General features: G+C 49.5%; 1 protein-coding gene across 1 annotated transcript in view; it reads left to right on the top strand.

Annotated features, from left to right (window-relative positions):
• The window catches only part of SYN3 (synapsin III), a 442,694-nt gene that overhangs the window by 35,007 nt on the left and 389,188 nt on the right, over positions 1 to 18,499 (top strand). Inside the window, exon 2 of the mRNA XM_057741452.1 lies at positions 64 to 525. Coding sequence (XP_057597435.1) covers positions 215 to 525 — 311 coding nt within the window. The 5' untranslated portion in view covers positions 64 to 214. The remainder of the gene's footprint in view (positions 1 to 63; positions 526 to 18,499) is intronic.

An 18,499-nucleotide genomic window follows, 5' to 3' on the forward strand; every position in this document is an offset into this window, starting at 1 on the left:
TCTGTTTGCTCTGAAGAGGCTGAGGTCCTTTCCACTAATGTGTTTGTTGGCCTGTTTCCACAGGTAAAAAAAAAAGACAGCTGCAGCCAACTTGTGTGGGACTCCCTTGGCTCTTCTGGCCCAAGACGCTACCACTCCCTCTCCCTGGCAGGCTGTGTTCTGGGCCTCACCTAGACAGTCTGAGTAGGACCAAGCCATCTCATCCATCACAGCCATGAATTTCCTCCGGCGGCGCCTCTCCGACAGCAGCTTTGTGGCCAACCTGCCTAACGGCTACATGACAGACTTGCAGCGCCCAGACAGCTCCACCAGCTCCCCTGCTTCCCCGGCCACGGAGAGGAGGCACCCCCAGCCCCTGGCAGCCTCCTTCTCCTCTCCGGGATCCAGCCTCTTTAGCTCCTTCTCCAGTGCCATGAAGCAGACCTCACAGACCCCCTCGGGGCTGATGGAGCCTCCGGGTCCCTCCACGCCTGTTGTTCAGAGGCCCAGGATCCTGTTGGTGATTGATGATGCCCACACGGACTGGTAAGCAGGGACCTGCAGGTGCCCCGACCTGGGGGCAGGAGAGGAGATGGGGCTTACCTCACTCTTGGGGGAGAGAGAGGGGAAGAGCTGGGAGAGGCTCTGTGGGATCAGAGACTGGCAGGAGGGAAGGACATTAATGCCAGGCACCATGGCAGCTACTTTGTGCCACACTTTGTCCAAAGGGCTTTGTATTTAAGGGCTGCAGTCTCTCATCTGCAAATCCAAAAAGCTCTGAAAACTAGAAAATATTTTATAAACTGTTTGGCAGCAAAACCTGATCTGAAGGAACGTTAGACTGTGATAGTCCTCACCGTGCCACTCACCGCGCTTACTCATGTGATTTGCTGCAAACATCTTAATGCATTTGATATGGGGTACTGCCCAGAGCCCCCTGGAAGTATTGCATAGTATATGGTACATGCACTATATTTCTTTTCTAAAAATGGAAAACTTTAAAAGTCTGCAGTCACTCTGGCAAGTTGCTTAACCTCTTTCAGCTTCAGCCATGCGCCCTCATTAAATGAGGTTGCTTTGAGGGTAAAAGGAACCAACAAAGGCCCACAGCCCTTACCTGAAACCCTTGGGACCAGAGTGCCTGAGTGTGCATCCCCACTCTTTCATGTACTGGCAGTCTTGTTCCAGAACCTCTCCTCTCAACAGCAAAGGTGGGCAGAAATGACATCCCTTCTAGTCTCTTCCCAGGTATGCCCTGCCCCCATAGATGGTTAACACCTGGGGGTGGGGGTGGGGCGGGCAGAGACTGGACACGTGTCAAGGTCACTGCAGCAGTAGTTCCACAGGTAGTTACTGAGCACTGATTGAGTGCAAATAACCTGAGTGCCTTAGGTACTCAGGTAAGTATTGAACAGGCCCTGCACACACGGAGCTGCAGGTGGAAAAGGGATCTCTACTCCAAATTTTTGGTAGAGGGAGATGATGAATATTATCAGTCCAGTTGGAGACATAGAATTTGCAGTCTAGGAAGTAAACCAAAGTGTGGAGACATGGAAGCACCCCATCCAGGGCAGTCCTGACAGTGGAGACATGGATGGCCACGGGGGATGGAGGGCAAGGTTTCCTGCCTGCGTCTCTAAACGCTGCCGCAGAGTAGGCATAGAGTAAGCAGCCAGTTAATATGTGTTAAATGAATACATTAATATATTCAATTCACTGAGCATGCCAGGTGCTCTGTTATTCTAACACGGATGTGTGCGCTCACATTCATTCCTCGAGAAGTTAACTCAGGTTGGGAATGGTTGAGCCTATTCTTTGGAGTGGGAGATATTTGTAGTTTATAACATATTCAATGCAGTCAACATTAAAGGCATGTCCAGGAGGATCAGACATTAGCTGTTATTTTCCTGCTAAGAAATCACTTTTTCTTAACCAGGGTGGTCATGTGCCTGGCCTCTTTTCTGACCCAGTCTGAGTTGTCTTCAGTGACACTGCTTGCTAGAAGGGTCTTATATGAAGCCTTGTTTATCTCTGCTTATGCTCTTATGTAAAGCACCACATTTAGATTCTGAACCAAGGGGTTGATTTCTGCAGAGGTGCTGCTTCTAGGCACTCTTGCCTGTGCAATCCTGCTGCTTATCTGCCTGGTCATCAAAATGCCTGTATGGCCTTTGCAGTCCTCTGTTTCTCTTTAACCCAACTTGACCTTCACAGTCTCTGCTGACTGTGTTATCCCTGGCTCAGCCAGGGTTTGCCATGATATGGCGATGTGGGTATTTGTCAGAAGAGTTACTGCCTGTGTGGAGGCTGCGCTAGTGAATGGCAGCATGGTGCAGTGGTTAAGAACTCAGACTTCAAAGCTGTGTGGATTCAAATCTCTACCCCATAATAGCTATATGACCTTTGAAAGTTACTGCACCTAAATGGGAATAAAATACTACCTACTTAGTATATGTAAGTACGGTTAAAATCTGAGTTACTATAGGAGTGTTTAGGATGTGTCTAGTAGACAGTAAGTGCCATTTAAGTGTATATTATTATTGCAGACTAGTGTGACCTTCTGTGCAATATTAATCACCTCGACAGCAGCCCCGTGAGCATTCCTATTTAATTTCTTTATGCCCAATATTAGGCAGAGTGGATTAGGATTTACCCCCATTGTGCTAAGGTTTTCTAAGGGTCACTCTTCCCTACTAGCTCTTAGGTGGTAAAGTTGGGTCTTATTAATTGATCTCTGCGCCTCCCCCACCCCTGGCAGTGCCCACGTGGTGTGTAGTATAGTATAGGCGCACAGTGAATGAAATTGAAATGCCGTGAATAGCCTCAGCCAAGCAACATTTAAATTTTGACTTTGGTCTTCCATCTCTCTAATCCACAGGCGTGACCAATGTGTGAATTTTAGGCTGTGCAGCCTGGTGGGGGACACAATTTTTGGCCAGAGGAATTTCTCCCAGTCTGTTTCAATTATGCTTCACATGCCCACAGGTTAATTAGGTATTGAGAACATCAGTCCTTTCCTTGCCTCTCAGTGGGTAAAAAAGTGGAAAAGTGAGAAACAGGCTCATTATGTCACCTAGAAGTTGGCTCTGCACTCATTGGAGGTTTGTGACAGAGACTTCCTACCCACACATAACAGCGTCTCATACAGAACTCCATCCTAGGTTCTTTAAGAACTTGTAAACCTTTCTAAATATGAAGGTGAATCAAAAATTATCCACACTCTGGCTGTAGAATTTATTTTAATTAACTTTTAGAAAAGGCAAGTACATCATTTTGCCATATAATCTCCTTGCTTTCCAATACACTTTGTCCATCTGTCAACAAGCTTTCATATTCCCTCATTAAAAAATGTTTTAGGCTGAGCTGTGAGCCATGAATGCACCACTGTCTTCACTTCTTCATCAGAAGTGAATCTTTGTCTTCATAGGGCTGTTTTCAAGGGACCAAACAGGTGAAAGTCCGATGGAGCAAGATCAGGACTGTAGGGAGGATGCTTTAACACCTCAAAATGAAGTTTTTACAAAGTGTCAACAGCGTGGGCAGAAGTGTGAGGATGAGCACACCCTCAGACCACAAAAAATGAATCACTTCATGCTGCTCTTCTTTCGTGCACATTACAAGTGGGGCATGCATTTTTGCCTGCACTGCAGTTACACATGAACTGATGTAACATGTTCACACCTGCACAGCAGTGACTGGGGAGACAGTAGCCTTGGATGGAAAGCGCTAAGACAGTGCAGCCAACAGGAGTTTTAATGTAACCGGAGTGTAGATAATTTTTGACTCACCCTCATGCAGTTCAACTTTTCAAATTGATGCTGGCTGCCTTAGAGCCCCAATCCTTCCCTGCAGAGTTCCCAAAGGAGGCCTGTCCCCCCGATACCAGGAGTGGCCAGCAGGTGGCGGGCCAGCCCCACTGTCCCTGGGTGTCTTTGGCAGAGCCACCGATGCCTGGGGTCAGCCCCCTGCCCAGCCCCTCCTTCATTGTGCGAACTGTCTCCTGAGAGGAAGAAGTTGTTGAAGGGGGAGAAACCAGCTCACACAGCCCCTTTCTTCCTCCTTTGAGATGGTAATGAGGCGGGAGATGACCCACTGTCTGGACCGAGAGTGAACCCACTAGGAACAATGTGGCTCCCTTTTCTCCCCTGTCAGCCCCAGTTCCTTCTCTCTGTCATCCCTTTGCTGGTCCAGGACCCTGCTGCAGAATCAGGTTTCCTGGTGGGTGAGAGAGTTCAGGACCCTCCCACTCTTGCTTCCTGACAGAGGCCTGCTTGCAGACTCTCTGAACCAGCCTGGGCCCTCCAAGGATGATCGGACACCTGGCCAGTGAACAGGGGACGGTGGGGCTGGGGAGATGGTAAGACACAGAGGGTCCCAAAGCCACCTTTGCTGGAAAGAAGGACTCATGGCTGAGCATTCTAAGATCCCACCACTTTTGGAGGTTGCCCCAGAGGTGAGCCTGGCTACATCAAGGATGTTGGGGAGCTTGAGACCAGGCCCACCCTCCAATGAGGTCTGGCTCAGTAGTAGGTCTGAACTAAAGCTGGTGCTTTAGTTATCTCTGGGATAACGGGAGATCAGTCAGCCTTGAGAACCACAAGGGAAAGGGAGAAATGAAGCAAATGGATTTCAAGCTTCGTTTTCTTCAGCCCTACTGCCTCTCCACTTATTCTCTTGCCTAGAATTTTCCAGCAGTTTCACTGGTCCCAGGCCTCTAGTCTTGACCTTATCTCCTTGTTACCTTTCATGTTACCACCAAAGTATCATCTTTGTGAAATACAAATCTGATCAGCTTGCTCCGGTGCCCCACCACGTATCCCTGTTTATAACTGTTTGGTAGTGCATTGTCGCCCTCAGGTTCAGGGTTCTAAGCATGTCTGCTCTCCCTCTAATTCTGCCTCCAGCTTCACTTCCTCCTTTGCTGCTTATTCCACAAGAATAGCAATGATTTATAGTTTTCAAACACACCTCTGCCGTAGCACATTCTGTTCCCTGATACCTGGAATACCCTTACCTATCTTACTCACTGGGCCAAACTCCATTCACCCTTAAAAGCCTGCTCAAGTGTCACTTCATCTCTTAAGTCTTCCCTGACACACCTGCCCTGCCAACAGCGCTAATAACTACCTCTTTTGATAACTGAAAGTACATTTCATTGTGCCATTGTAGGACACTGTGTTATAACTGGCTTTAGGAGACTGTCTTTTCTGCAGGAACAAGGCCTGCGTCTCGTTCTTTTTCATATCCCTGGTACTCAACACATAGAATTTTTCAGTTAGCATATGTCATTGTCCCCAGCCCAGTCCAATCAGGGAGCATCATGCCAACCTTTATTGGGCATCGTGGGGCCTGAAACTCACTTCACTTTAGGAGTCAGCAATATAGTACATGCAGCTGAGGGGTTTCCAGTTTTGCTCACCTGTGTATAAAGTCTTGCCTCTTTATTTTCTAGAATGACTGTAAGGCAGCTGTTTAAGTTTGTTAAAAAAGAATAAATAGACAATTTTTTTTATTATTGCCACAGAATACTGGAACCCCAGTTTTGATTTTTAAAATGAGAACATTGAACATGACCCCAAAAAAGACTTCATAACCAGGTAGGGGCTGGGTGTACTTCCCTGCTCTTGGCTTCACCTACAAGGTCTCTGAGCCTGGATGGGCTTCGGAAGGGGGATGTTGGGGTGCGGCCTCTGGAACCCTCCTCTCCCCTGGCCTCACCAGTGGTCCTTGTTCCCAGAACGTCTGCTATTCCCTTTCAACAATGATCTATTGTTACCTTCTCTACCTTTGCCTAGGGTTTCTTTTTTCTTTGTTGAGGAGGGAATGAAAAAGGGATTCGTAGTCTGAAACATGCCTTAGCTACTATCTTTCCAGCCTAGAGTTTGTGAGGCTACACTATCCTCCTAAACGGTGGGTGGTTAATAATACTCGTTAAAACACCTTGTGCATGTCTAGATTCACCAAGAGTTATGCTCGGTGATAATTTGTGTCCTGACCACCACCACCCCACCCATGCCTACTTTGTATCCCAGTGCCTAGAACAGGGCAGGCAGGTAATAGGTGCCAGGGAATATCTGTTGATGGAATGAGTGACTTGGAAGTGTTGTTACTGGTAATGACCAGTGTGAAGGTACGACAGTGAAACTGAGGCATGACCTCGGTGTTGTCCTCCAGTCCTCTCTCTCCCTCTCTCACCTCTTACTCCATCCAACAGAAAGTCACACTGGCCACAGTGAGAGCATTTACACCACAGAAATGGGCAAATGCTGCAAACCCGGGCTTTTAGGTCTCCCCAGAGAGCCGGTTGTGAAGCGTTTGCCAGCACACCACTGCTCATTGCACTTCTTGGTTTTCCTGGGGAGCATTTCACAGGTGGGGAAGCAGACCACAGACAGACCATGCACCCGCTCAAGGAACCAAGACAGGAGAGTGGTAGGCTGGGACTTGGACGGACTAACTTCTTAAAAGGCATTTCTGATGGTGACCTGCCTCCTGCTGACCACTACCCAGGGCTTCAGTGTTTTGCATGATGTGAATGATGAAAAGTCTTGGTTGAAAAATGAATGAACACACAAATGAATAAACCACGAGCTCCTTGGGAGTGAGGTCATGTCCTCATCATTGTCATATGTCAAACACTTGTGGACTTTCCAGGAGCAGACATTGTGCTAAATGGTTTTCATAGATTCTCTAATTTAATCCTCCCAACAGCTGTATGGAGTGCTATTACTATTTTCATTTTATACATAAGGAAAACTGAGTCTCTGAGCCCAAAATGAGAGCAGACACCAGTGGCGTCTGGGATCAGCTCAGGTCATCCATTAATAAAGAAGTAAATAAATAAGTAAATAAATATTTGTTTATTTATCTTATTTATTGGCTGTGTTGGGTCTTAGTTGCTGCAGGCGGGCTTTCTCTAGTTGCGGCAAGCTGGTGCTACTGTTTTTTTTTGGGGGGGGGCTACTCTTCATTGCAGTACGCGGGCTTCTCATTGCAGTGGCTTCTCTTGTTGCAGAGCATGGGCTCTAGGCACACGGGCTTCAGCAGTTGTGGTGCATGGGCTCATTAGTTGTGGCTTGTGGGCTCTAGAGCACAGGCTCAGTAGTTGCGGCACACGGGCTTAGTTGCTCCTCGGCATGTGAGATCTTCCCGGACCAGGGATCGAACCCGTGTCCCCTGCACTGGCAGGTGGATTCTTAACCACTGTACTACCGCAGAAGCCCCATCCCTGTTCTCTTATCATTCTTCCCTCTCCCACCTGAGCCCAGGCCTCAGGTGTGGCACCCAAGGGTGTCAGCCCACGGAGCAGATGCTAGAGCCTCATACTTCTGCATACACCCATACGTGCTTGGTGTCTGAGGGCAGGACTCCTTGTTACAGCACAGTGGCCCGGCCCCCTCATCCTCAATGAAAGCACCCCCCTCGAGCCAGGCAGCCCCGCCCTGCCAGCGCCTTTGGGCAGCCAGAATGTTAAGGTGCCAGGGGAAGGGGAGTTCCTATAGCTATCCAGACACGTGTGAGCTTCGGCTTGGAAATTGAACCCTTTGAAGAAATGGCCGTGGAACTCTTTTCCTCTTTTGAAAGCACCGAGGGAGCTCTGACAGGGATTTTTCTGGTTTTTTTCCCTGTGTTTTGATATTAAAGATGTGATTTCCCAACACATGGCCACTGTGTTTTCCCAAGAGAGTTAAAAATGGGGAAGATGATACAATGCAGAGAACTCAGGGCTGGCAGGTGGCCGGGTGGGGTTGAAGTGCCAGCTCTGCCACTCGCCCACTCTGCGGTCTTGGCCAAGCCGCTCTCCCTTTCTGAGCTTCAGTTTCCTCATGTGTAAAGTGGGCTCGTGCTGCCACCCCTTCCACCATCCCACTGAGCTCACAGGGCGGTATGTGGCTCCGGGGAGAGCGCTCTGTTCCTCTCTCTCACGGGCGTTTTTCAGTGCAATGGTTTGTTTACCTGTGATGCAGTTCTGCTCTAGAACATAAGCTCCAGGAGGCAAAATTTAGACCTCTCTTGTTTAACTACCATATCCCCAAAGCCTAGCACTGTGCCTTGAACTTGGTTCAATGGGATAAATGGAGGATATAAGTAACAAGCAAATGGATGCTTTTGCCAAGGCTGTTATTAAGGGAAAGTTCAGGATTGAGGATGCCCTGGGGGAGAGTGTTTCTCAGAAAGCACTCAGCTGCCCTGGAATTTGGGAAGGGTACCAGAAGCTTCCATGCTATTCCTCAGGCTCCCTTCTCCTTCCTGCCCAGCTGATAACTCAAAGGCTACAGCCTCCACCTTAGGGTTGAGCTGCTTCAGGCTGCTTGAGTGGAGGTGTGAGGACTGCAGGGTGTCTTGGCAGCCCCTTGAAGCTTTGCTGTGGCCTAATTGGCCCCAGGGTGACCAGGACTTTCCACTTCCCATTGTGCCACCTTCTGGGGCTGGGTGGAGCAGTGTTACACTCAGAGCTGGCATCACCAGCAGAGGTTTTGGGTAGAGTGCTGGTTTTACCCAATAGAAATACAGGATGCCCAATTAATGCTTAGATAAACAATGAATCGGTATAAGTATACCCTGTGCAATATTTGGTGTAGACTTATACTGCAAAATTATTTGTTGTTTGTCCGGAATTCAAATTTAACTGGGTTTGGGACTTCCCTGGTGGTCCAGTGGTTAAGACTCCATGCTCCCAGTGTAGGGGGCCCGAGTTTGATCCCTGGTCAGGGAAGTAGATCCTGCATGCCACAACTAAAAAAAAAAGATCCCGCATGCTGCAATGAAGACCTCACATTCAGCAACGAAGATCCCACATGCCACAACTAAGACCCAGCACAGCCAAATAAATAAATGTTTTAAAAAATATATTAAAAAAAATTTAGTTGAGTGACCACTAGTTTATCTGGCCACCCTGCTGATGGAGGGTAGCCCAACAAGAGACATTGCCCATCCCTGCTAACATGGGCCCAGTGAGAGGCTGGCCTTTGCATGTTTTTATTTTCTGTTTGGAGAGCCAAACCAGCCCACACCAACTGACCCCATTCTCAGGAAGCAGCTTTCCCTGCCTGTGATGAGGACTAAACAATCTCAGTCACCAGCAGGGCAGGAGCAAAACCAAGTGGACAGTCTCAAGGCAACGTGCCTGCCTCCCTCACCCCCCCCCCACCCCGCTTTTGTGACCTTGGGCAAGTCTGACCTCTGAGCCTCACATTCCTCAGTCCTGAGGCAGGATCCTGGCACATCTTTCACAAGGGATTACTATAAAGTTAGAGATTATGGCCTGGGTGAGGCTGGTCCTGGGCTTAGCTGTCCTAACAGGCACTAGAATGGTAGCTGGGATTAACAATTAATTGCAATCACTAATTGCTAGTGAATATAATAGCATTGGGAACCCGGGGGAAGGAAGCCACTTGGCATGTTTCTCAGTTCAGCTGGAGATGCTTGAGGGCTGTCTTCTAGAAGCCCTGGGGGAGGGGTGTCTGGATACCGGTAGTCTGGCACAGTCTCCACTCTGAAGTTGGGAAGATGGGGGCCGAGCTGATCCCGTCCTCCTAGAGTTGGTCAGTGGGGCTCAACAGGGGATACACACCTCTCTGTTGAAGAGGCTTGGCTGTAGGAAACAAAGTCCTTAATCCCGTCTCCAGCACTTCCCCCAGCCCAAGACTCGCCTTGAACAAGGGCAGGCCCTGCCTGTCTCCTGCTGAGAAATCCAGAGGTGGAGGGAGAGGGAATTAGGACAGGTCTGATGAGAGGGGTCTGGCCACCCTCCTACTCCCTTCCTTCCCTGACTCACGCAGGCCCCCCCCCCCCACAACCTGGAGTGGCGCTGGACTTCTGGACTTGTCCCTCCACGCTGGGCACCCCCGCCCCTCCCCCCCCCACCCCGGTGCCTGGGGCGGGAGGGGCCTTGGGCATTCTCCAGCAGCCTCCCCTGTCGCCTGGACACCAGCGCCCTTTTCCCAGGCCCAGCCCCTTTTATCAGGGGGACAATGTACGCACACAGTGAGGGCCTTGTGTGGCACCCGGGCCCCGAGCCCTTTGACTGGAGGAATTTTTCAAGGGCTGACCTCTCTCCGTGAGGTCTCCCCTCTGTCCAATCCGGAGGCCTGGTGCCCCTGCTGCTTCCTACCCTGCTCTTGCAGGGAGAGAGGGAGGGAGGGGAAACAGTGAAGAGTTGTCTCCTGCCCTGGTAGAGTCTTCACCCTCTGAGACCGTGGCTAGGAAATCTGGGGGAAATGTCTCTGAGCAGAAGGCAATGTGGGGAGGAATCCGATGGGTGCTGTTTCTTCCTAAGTTTTCCCTTCTCTGCTGATGCTTGTGAGATCTCAGTGGAGATACTTTCCTCTCTGGGCCTCACTTTCTTCATAAATCAAACAATGACAATAGACTAAGATCACGGTCCCCAAAAGACAGTTTCCATCAGAGTGACATTCAGATTACCAGGCACCACCCTACACCTTCTGTATCTGATCAAGTTCTTTGTTTGCAAGAAAAAGAAATGACCTTGGCTGACAGGCAAAATGGGGGTTTATTGAGAATATGTGGAAGGCTCACAGAATGAAAAGAAAACATGAAGACCTGAGTTTCGGAAGAGGTCAGGACCCAGGGCTCTGCCAGGACCTTAGAGGCAGGGACTTGTGGACAGTCTCTGGAGAACCAGCTCCTGTCTCCTCCCAGCCTTGTGCCTCCCTGCTCAAAATTCAAATTCCTGGGCAAGAACAAACCTGATTGGTTCCACAACGTGTCCTGGGGATACTTGGGGCCAGTCCCATCAAGACTGTGCAAGAGAGAGGCTTGGTCTCATGAATGCAAGTGCAGATGGAGGTGTTGACTAGAGGTCAGAATGGGTGCAGGACAGGCCACACTGAGATGTTCTCCTAGAGCTACTGAGTCAGAATATCTAGAGGAGAGCTCAGGAAACTATTTTTTTAAGTGATGAAGAGCCAAAGAAACCGTCGCACTAGAGAGCCGGTTTCATGTGGCTCCCACCTGGTTGAACTGAGGACAGTGAGGCATACAAAGAGGGAGACATGTCAGCTCAGTGTACAGAATGGGAAAGTCATCCAAAGACCATGGGATGCTGCCCAGTGAGAGAATGAGCCCCGCCCCCCCGTTACTTGCAGGTATTCCAGTACAACTGGGCTGGAGATTTGGGAAGAACAATGCGGAAGAGGCTCAGACTCTAAAGCGGTTAGCTTGCAAGCCCTTAAAGGAGTCTCAGTCCTGAAGCTTTTCATTTTTCTCTCTCTGGTTTTGTGTCTCAGTCCCTTTTCTGCCATTGCCCTGGTTTTTTCTGAAGAGTTCAACCGTTCAACTTCTGAGTCTTCCATCATCCTCTAAGATGTGGTTTTCTCGCCCAGGTCCTCCTCTTTTGAAGGAGTCCCTCAGATGCCATGGGCTCTCCTAGCAGTAGCTGCTCCTGTTCCTCCAGACTTCTCCCGCCTGGCTACAGCCTTGCCCTGGGGGAGGCAGGTCACTGGGTGGATGCCAGCCTCATTACAGAATGACTTTCCTCCTGGGGCCTGTGGAAGCCTGCCTGGGATGTGTTTCTTCAGCAGGAGGGAGGCTGTCTATGATGGCAAGAGAGGGCATGGTGCTTTGTGTCCATTTTCCTGACCTCCAACCCTGGGTTTAGAGGGAGGGTGGGGGTGTGGGCTTCCTGAAGATCTGCACTGCGCTATTTGCCATCTTCAGAATGGAATTACTTAAATTAGGGGGTGCCTGTGCAGCTGCTCACAGGAGACAAGGTGGTCAGTGAGTGGAGGGGCAGGTGTTAGGAAAAGGCACAGGCACAGAGAAATATATCCCTGCTGTAAGGAAAACAACAGCACAGGCTCTGTGACAGATGTGTCTGCCACTTGGTTCTGGCTGCAGAGAGACAGCAGGGAGTAGTGGGGACTGATGGGCATGAGAACTGATGCCCCTCTGACGGCAGCAGCTACCATCCACTCAGCCAGTGTTTGCCATGTGGGAATGCAGGTCTGGTGTTGCCCAGTTATTGATTTTCAAGGGAAGCCAGATGTCTGAATTCTTTATATGAATTTTCTATTTTAAAATTAAAAGCATGCAATTTAAGTCCAACAAAACAAGACTGTGGACTCCACGAGGTTTGCCAGTTCGCAGCTTCTGATGAAGACAGGAGTCAGGGTAAATATTCCTCATTTGGGCCTGTCTCCTGGCTAGACCAGGAGCACCAGGATGGCAGGGGGCTGTTTTTTTCAGCGTAATTCCTAGAGGCTAGCACGTACTAAGCACATTGTAGACCCTGGATGGAGGGACGGATGGGTGGATGGATAGGCAGATAGATAGGTAAATGGATGGATAAGTAAGTGGATGAATGGATAAGCAGATGGGTGGGTGATCATTTGGAGAGATGGATGAATAAGTGGAGGGAGGGAGGAGGAAAGAAAATAACTTCTTTCAGCCTTCTCCTTCTGTGCCCTGCCCTTCTTACTTTGACAGGGCTCACACCCCCTTTCTAAATCAAACACTTAATATTCTCATGGTCCCCTTCTTCTCATCCTCCTTATATCATCTAAACCTCTTTTACAGATGATCAGATATATAAGTCACTTGCACCTTGGTATGAATTACCTTTCAGTGTGTCACCTTTTTCATGGGCATTTCCCCAGGTTGAGCTCTTAATAGATGCTCATTAAATGTTTGCCGAGGGAACAGCTTAGCCTTCTAAATGTGAACTGTGTTGGTGGAGTGAAGGCTGTGGACTTTCAGAATTCTGTGGGAATGAGGGTGACACAAGGTTGTATTGGGAGAGAAGACTGGGGGATAACATTCTGGGGTGATCTCTGCGGTCAGAGTGAGTAGGGAACTGAAGATCTTGTTTACCCTAAAGGCTGGTGCTAGGGAGAAGAGGAGCTCCCAGAGGGCAGCCAAGGCAGGTTTCCATCACGCTAGACATGAAGCAGGAGTTCCATTTAGAGCCAGGAAGTTACTGCCACCTTCCCCTAAATGATACGTCACTTGCCCAGGTACATGTCCGCTTGTTGAAAGACAGGAGGGAAAGAGATGAACGTTAAGCACTTGCCAAGTGTCCGGGATATCATTCGTGGGGCCTTATGGCAGACTTAGTGATGTGCTTATTTTTGCAAATGAGACTGGGGCTCGGGAAGGTTGATGTTTGTCTAAGGCAGGCAGCACTAGGAAATAAATAGCAGAGCTGGAGAGGACTTGGGTCTGTTCTAATGCTAGGAGTGCCCACCCACCTCTTTACCTGGAGGATGAAGGCCACCCCAGCCGCCCACTAGTGAGCAACCCACTTGCTGGCACGTTTTCGGCAGGTTCCCGGAGGCCTTCAAATTTGTGTCCTCATTTTATCCTCATGACCCTATGGGTAGATCTTCCCAATCCCACCCTACAGATAAGGAAGCGGAGACTTGTTCACAATCATGCAGCAGCAGGTGCCAAAGGTGCCAATTCCCATCTTAGTTTTCTCCTCCATGCCTATTGCTCATTTTTCCTGCACATTGAGGGACATGCCCCAGGAAAACCCGTCAGCCCCCTGAGCACCACCAGTGCCTGCTCAACTCATTTGTCCTTCTCTGTGCCTTTTACACATATATACACACATCAGACCTTCTCAGATTCATCTCTGCAGCCTTTGGTCCTGGCTAAGGATAAGTACCAAACATTGGATGGATGGATGGATGGATGGATGGATGGATGGATGGATGGATGGACGGACGGACGGACGGACGGACGGATGGATGGGGCCACTTCACCAGGGAAGCAGTCCCAGGCTCTCAGATTGGTCTGGGTCCCTTTCCATGGGCTGACCTGGTCTTTGGGCTAATGCCTGTGTGGTCATTGTCCTGTATGGATTTCTCCCTCCCGTTAGATAGTAAGCCCCCCGAGGTCAAGAAATGCATTATCTTCATCCCTGTTTCATTAGCGTTTGCAGGGTCTGGCACACAGTAGATGGTTAGTGCGAGTGTGTTAAGTGTCTTCCAAAGAAGCCTTCCCTCACTACCCCAGGTCAGATCTCCCTGCTCCCTGCATCCTACTCTGTACCACCTTGTTCACTGCATTCATCATTCCCTTTTCACCTGGTTAGTTTTCTGACTTTTCCAAGAGTGTGTTAGCTCCACAAGAGCAGGGGCTGTATCAGCCTTTGCCCTCATGCCTAATAGGGTGCCCAGTCCTTACGGGGCTTAGTAAGTAGAGGGTAAATGAAGGAGCGAATAAACGACGTGAATTGTGATCAAACCTACCCACACAAATCTTCCCTATTGCTGTCCAAAGCCAATGAGGGGACGTTCATCACATCCTGTGGCTCGGGGCCCCAGTGTATCTCACTTCCTTACCTTCACAGATCCCTGTGACAGGTACAAGGGGCCTTGTCACTCTCAGAGGGTCCCTTCCTGTCCTAACTCACTGGCACCCCCCCCCCAGTTGCAAAGAGGTGTGATGAGGCTGCCCCATCATTGGAGGGTCCTGTCTGACAGTGGGAGGGGACCAGGAAGGTTCGCTATTCTTGGAGGTAGATAATGGAGCTAGAATTGGACCTCTGAGTTGGAACTCTGTGTTCAAAGGCCCTGCTTTTGCCACACCTCCATCCATCCAACCTGCCGTGTGACCCTCCTCATCTTGCTAACTGGGAAAACCCTGAATGTGTCCACCTTCTGGGTTCTCCTGTGTGGTCCATCATCCATCTCCCCCAGCTTCTGTCCAGGCCACAAATGAGCAATGGACATGTTGCATTAGAAATAAGAAAATCTGTTTCTAGGGCCAGATCCCTGCCTTTGTTATCCCCCAGCTACTCCCCCAGTAGGCACAGCTGTGCCTGAGACAGAATATTCCTGACCCCTCCTCCCTGGGAAGGGTACCGCCAAGGCCTAGCCACATTGACTCTATGTCTCAGACGGATTTATTAGAAGGGCGCTGCTTGGACACAGGTGGATCCTGTTTGTGCTAATTCTCCTCTTCCTTCTGCCCCTGCTGCAGCCATGAAAGAACGTGGTATCGCTCCCCATAAATCACACACCACATCCCGCCTCCCCAAACTAGGGATTTCCCACCCCAGGCAGCACTGGTTTTATAATATTCTCCTTCCTGGTGCCTCTGATGTGGCAGTAAAGTATGAGACCACCCACAGAGATGGACGCTTTGTGGAATCAAGAGCTTCCCCCACCTCCTTCCCAAGGCTGAGGACTTGACTGATTGGCCTGTGGATTCAGGGAGCTCATTATGAGGATAAACATATTAGGGCACTAGGAAGAGGTCTGCATTAGGGAGACAGAGCCCTCAGGCACAGTGGGGTCATCCGTTTTGCCTGAGGTCAAACAGCCTGGCAATTACACAGGCAGCAACCCCAGCCCCCAAGGCATCTAGAATTCCAGACCATCCCTACCCTTTCTTCTGCCAGACAGAACTGTTCAGAGGCAGCTCAAGCCTGAATGAGCCCCAGGCAAGGAGGCAGCAGTCTGTGTGGCCTGTCAGGAGACAGACTTCTGACTCCCAGCCAGGCAGGGGGATGGACCGCCTGACCCTCCGCATCAGCCTGAGTCCGTCTGGCAGGCCCTGCAGTAAACATTCCAGAGATGGGCAAAACAAGTGTTTCTCCTGAGAAGGTGAGGCCCGTGGAGGCCAGAGCTGCTTGGGTGGTATTGGTGTAGTGCTCTGGGTTCTGAGTGAGAATCATAGTTAGAATCTATTGAAATGCTGCCTGTTGTGCGCGTTGGACCCTGAATGGTGACCCCACATGGTAATGAGTATGGATTTGTACATGTGTTACAATATTGTGCCAGTAGATGGCGGTAGAGCATTTGGAGCCCGGGATGCCCCATGGCCTATCCCTGGAAACGTTATTCATTTACCCAGTCTGCAAACATTCCTTAAACGTGTGCTGTGCCCTGGCACGTTCTGCTGCATACGGGAGGTTCAGGGAGCACTGAGACACGGTTTCAGGTTTCCAGGAGCTCACAGACGAGGTGTGTGGGGGCAGGGGACGTGTAATTCCAACACAGAGTGATGTGTGGCATAGCATAGCACCCCATGGGAACCCAGAGGAAGGACACCTACCCCGGCCTCACGAAGGGGGTGCTTTCAAGGAAACAGTAGTCAGGAATCTTGGAACATGAGAAAGAGGTAACCAAGCAGAGAAGGAAAGGACAGCATGTGCAAAGGCTCAGAGTCATAAAAGCATAGGAATCACAGGAAGTTGAGTGTGACCAGGAGATGGGCAGAAAACCAGAGAAGAAATGGGCCATAGGTTCACAGAGTCCAGATCATGAAGGACCCAGAGGGTCTAGACTGAATCCTGAAAATCTTAAAACACAAGATCTAACTCAGCCTTGTTGCTTAGAGGCTCCATGTGACTTTAAACCTGTGGGGGCTGCTTCCGGTCCCACCGCTCCTCAGGGTGGGCACTGGGGTCCGTACAACAGGAGGGATGTAAGGGCTTGCAGGCCTTCCGTGCCGGTGCTGCCTGTTCAGCAGCAGCATCACCACCAGCCTCTTATTGCACTGATGGGGCAGATCAAAGTGAGGTGTTCTGTAACCTCCGTAAGGGTAAGATTATGTTTGTTTGCGGGTCCCTGCACAGGGCAGCCACAGCCACAGCGTAAACACTCGGGGGTTTCTTTGTTGCCATTTTTGATTCTGTTTCAAGCCCTGGGCTGTACCCTTTGGAGTTTACTCTGTGCTGGGAACCATTCTAAGTGCTTTGTACATCGCGTCTCTAATCCTCACGACACCCCTGTGGGATAGTTACTGTGATTATCCCTGCTTCCCAGATGTGGAAACTGAGGCTCATGGAGGTTGAGTGAATTACCCAAGGTTGCACAGCGAGTGAGTGGTGGCGCTGGGATTGCATCCAGGTGGCCAGGCCCTGAGTCCACACACTCTACTTACCTCCCTGCACGTACAGGATCAAGTGAATTTCTCACCATACCTTCTCTGGCAGATGTTATCACCACTTAACAAATGAGGAAACTGTGACCTGGAGGGGTTAAGTACCTTGTCTTAGAGCACTCAGTGAGTTGTAGTGCTAAGATTTTGCCCAAGCCTCTCTGATTCCAGATCCATGCTTTTTCCAGCATACCAGTAATTTCATTCACTAATTACCATCCTGAGGTCCCAAGATCATCTAGTACTTCCTGTAAACCCAAGTGACAGGGACCCCTGCCCTAAGTCCTACTCTGGCTCTTACTAGCTATACTCCTGACAGCAAAGGAGGACTCTGCAAATTGCAACCTTTGAGCATACAGTGGGTACCCAGAGACCTGCCCACAGGGACCCAGGCCCAATTCCAGGGCCTGTGTAGGCTAATTCCCTGATCCATCCTCCCCAGACATGGCCAAGGCACTGTTGATGGGGGTGTGGGTGAGGAGATGAAGCTTGAGAACAAGCCATGTGGGCTGGGTCATCCACAAGCATGCACAAGAAGCCCCAGTGATGCAAGACTGAGATGAGGGTGGGAGAAGAATTAGGAAGGATGATGGGAACCAGGAGCTGGCAACCCCATGCCACCATGTTCTGGGTGGATCTCCAAGAATTCTGAGAAGTTTAAATTCTGACCCTTCCAGGTCATTATGAATATCAATTTTAAATATTTGGCATATGATACATAGGCTTCCATTTGTTCTATGGTCCCGGGCCCTACAAATATTAGACGTGGGCTTATCCCAGTGTCTGGAGTTTGCCAGCATTACCTTTAAGGATGCATGATAAAATTCACAAACTACACGAAAAGTTTCCCTTTGCATAAGGCTGGCTGCACCCACATTTTGTTGAAGACCCTCCTGGGAGAAAACACATATCTTGCTTTCAAGTCACACTAACAACCCTTTTTCCTATAAAGTTCTACCTACTTGACATCTAAGCCTGTCAACATTGTAAGAAAAAGTGGCATTTATGTTCAAGCTGTCAGTGATTCAGGCAGTTTTGGAAAGAGTTGAACTCCACTGGCATCTGCTAAGTGTAGATAGAGAGAGATTTCAGAAGCAGACAGACTTCAGCTTGGTCAGGGAATTAATAGCAAGGATGCTTTCTTTCATTGATGGAAGGTTGAAAAAAGAGATGGCAACATCGATGTTCCAGGGAAAAGAATGGAAGAAGAAACTAAGAACATTCTTGGCTATAACATTACTGATTAGAACTCAGTCGTGGTCATACCTAGCTAAATGGATAGTTGGGGTATACATTTCTTGCTGCCAGTCTATAAACACTGTCACTGTGGGCAAAGAGGAGAATTGGAGTTGGGAGCAAAGAGCTGTCTGTGCCCCAGGGAAGGTCTGTGGAAATGCTCAACACACAGCTCAGATTAAAGCAAGTCACTAAGAACTGCAAATTTCATCAGACCAACAACCAAAAAGAGCAAATGGAAACTTGTATTCCTTTTGCTTTGTGGGAGGACATCAAAACCGAGGAGCACCCCAACATTTGCTGCTATTTTTCAGGGCTGAGAAAAAGCATTGATGTGGCAATGGAAGTTCAGGATTCAAGCTGCTTAGGCAAAGTATTTTGTCTCTCTGGGTTTCAGTTTATTTATAGAATGGAAATAGTAATACCCACCTCA

Source organism: Hippopotamus amphibius, chromosome 7 (assembly GCF_030028045.1).
Source record: "Hippopotamus amphibius kiboko isolate mHipAmp2 chromosome 7, mHipAmp2.hap2, whole genome shotgun sequence".
Classification (NCBI taxonomy): Eukaryota; Metazoa; Chordata; class Mammalia; order Artiodactyla; family Hippopotamidae; genus Hippopotamus; species Hippopotamus amphibius.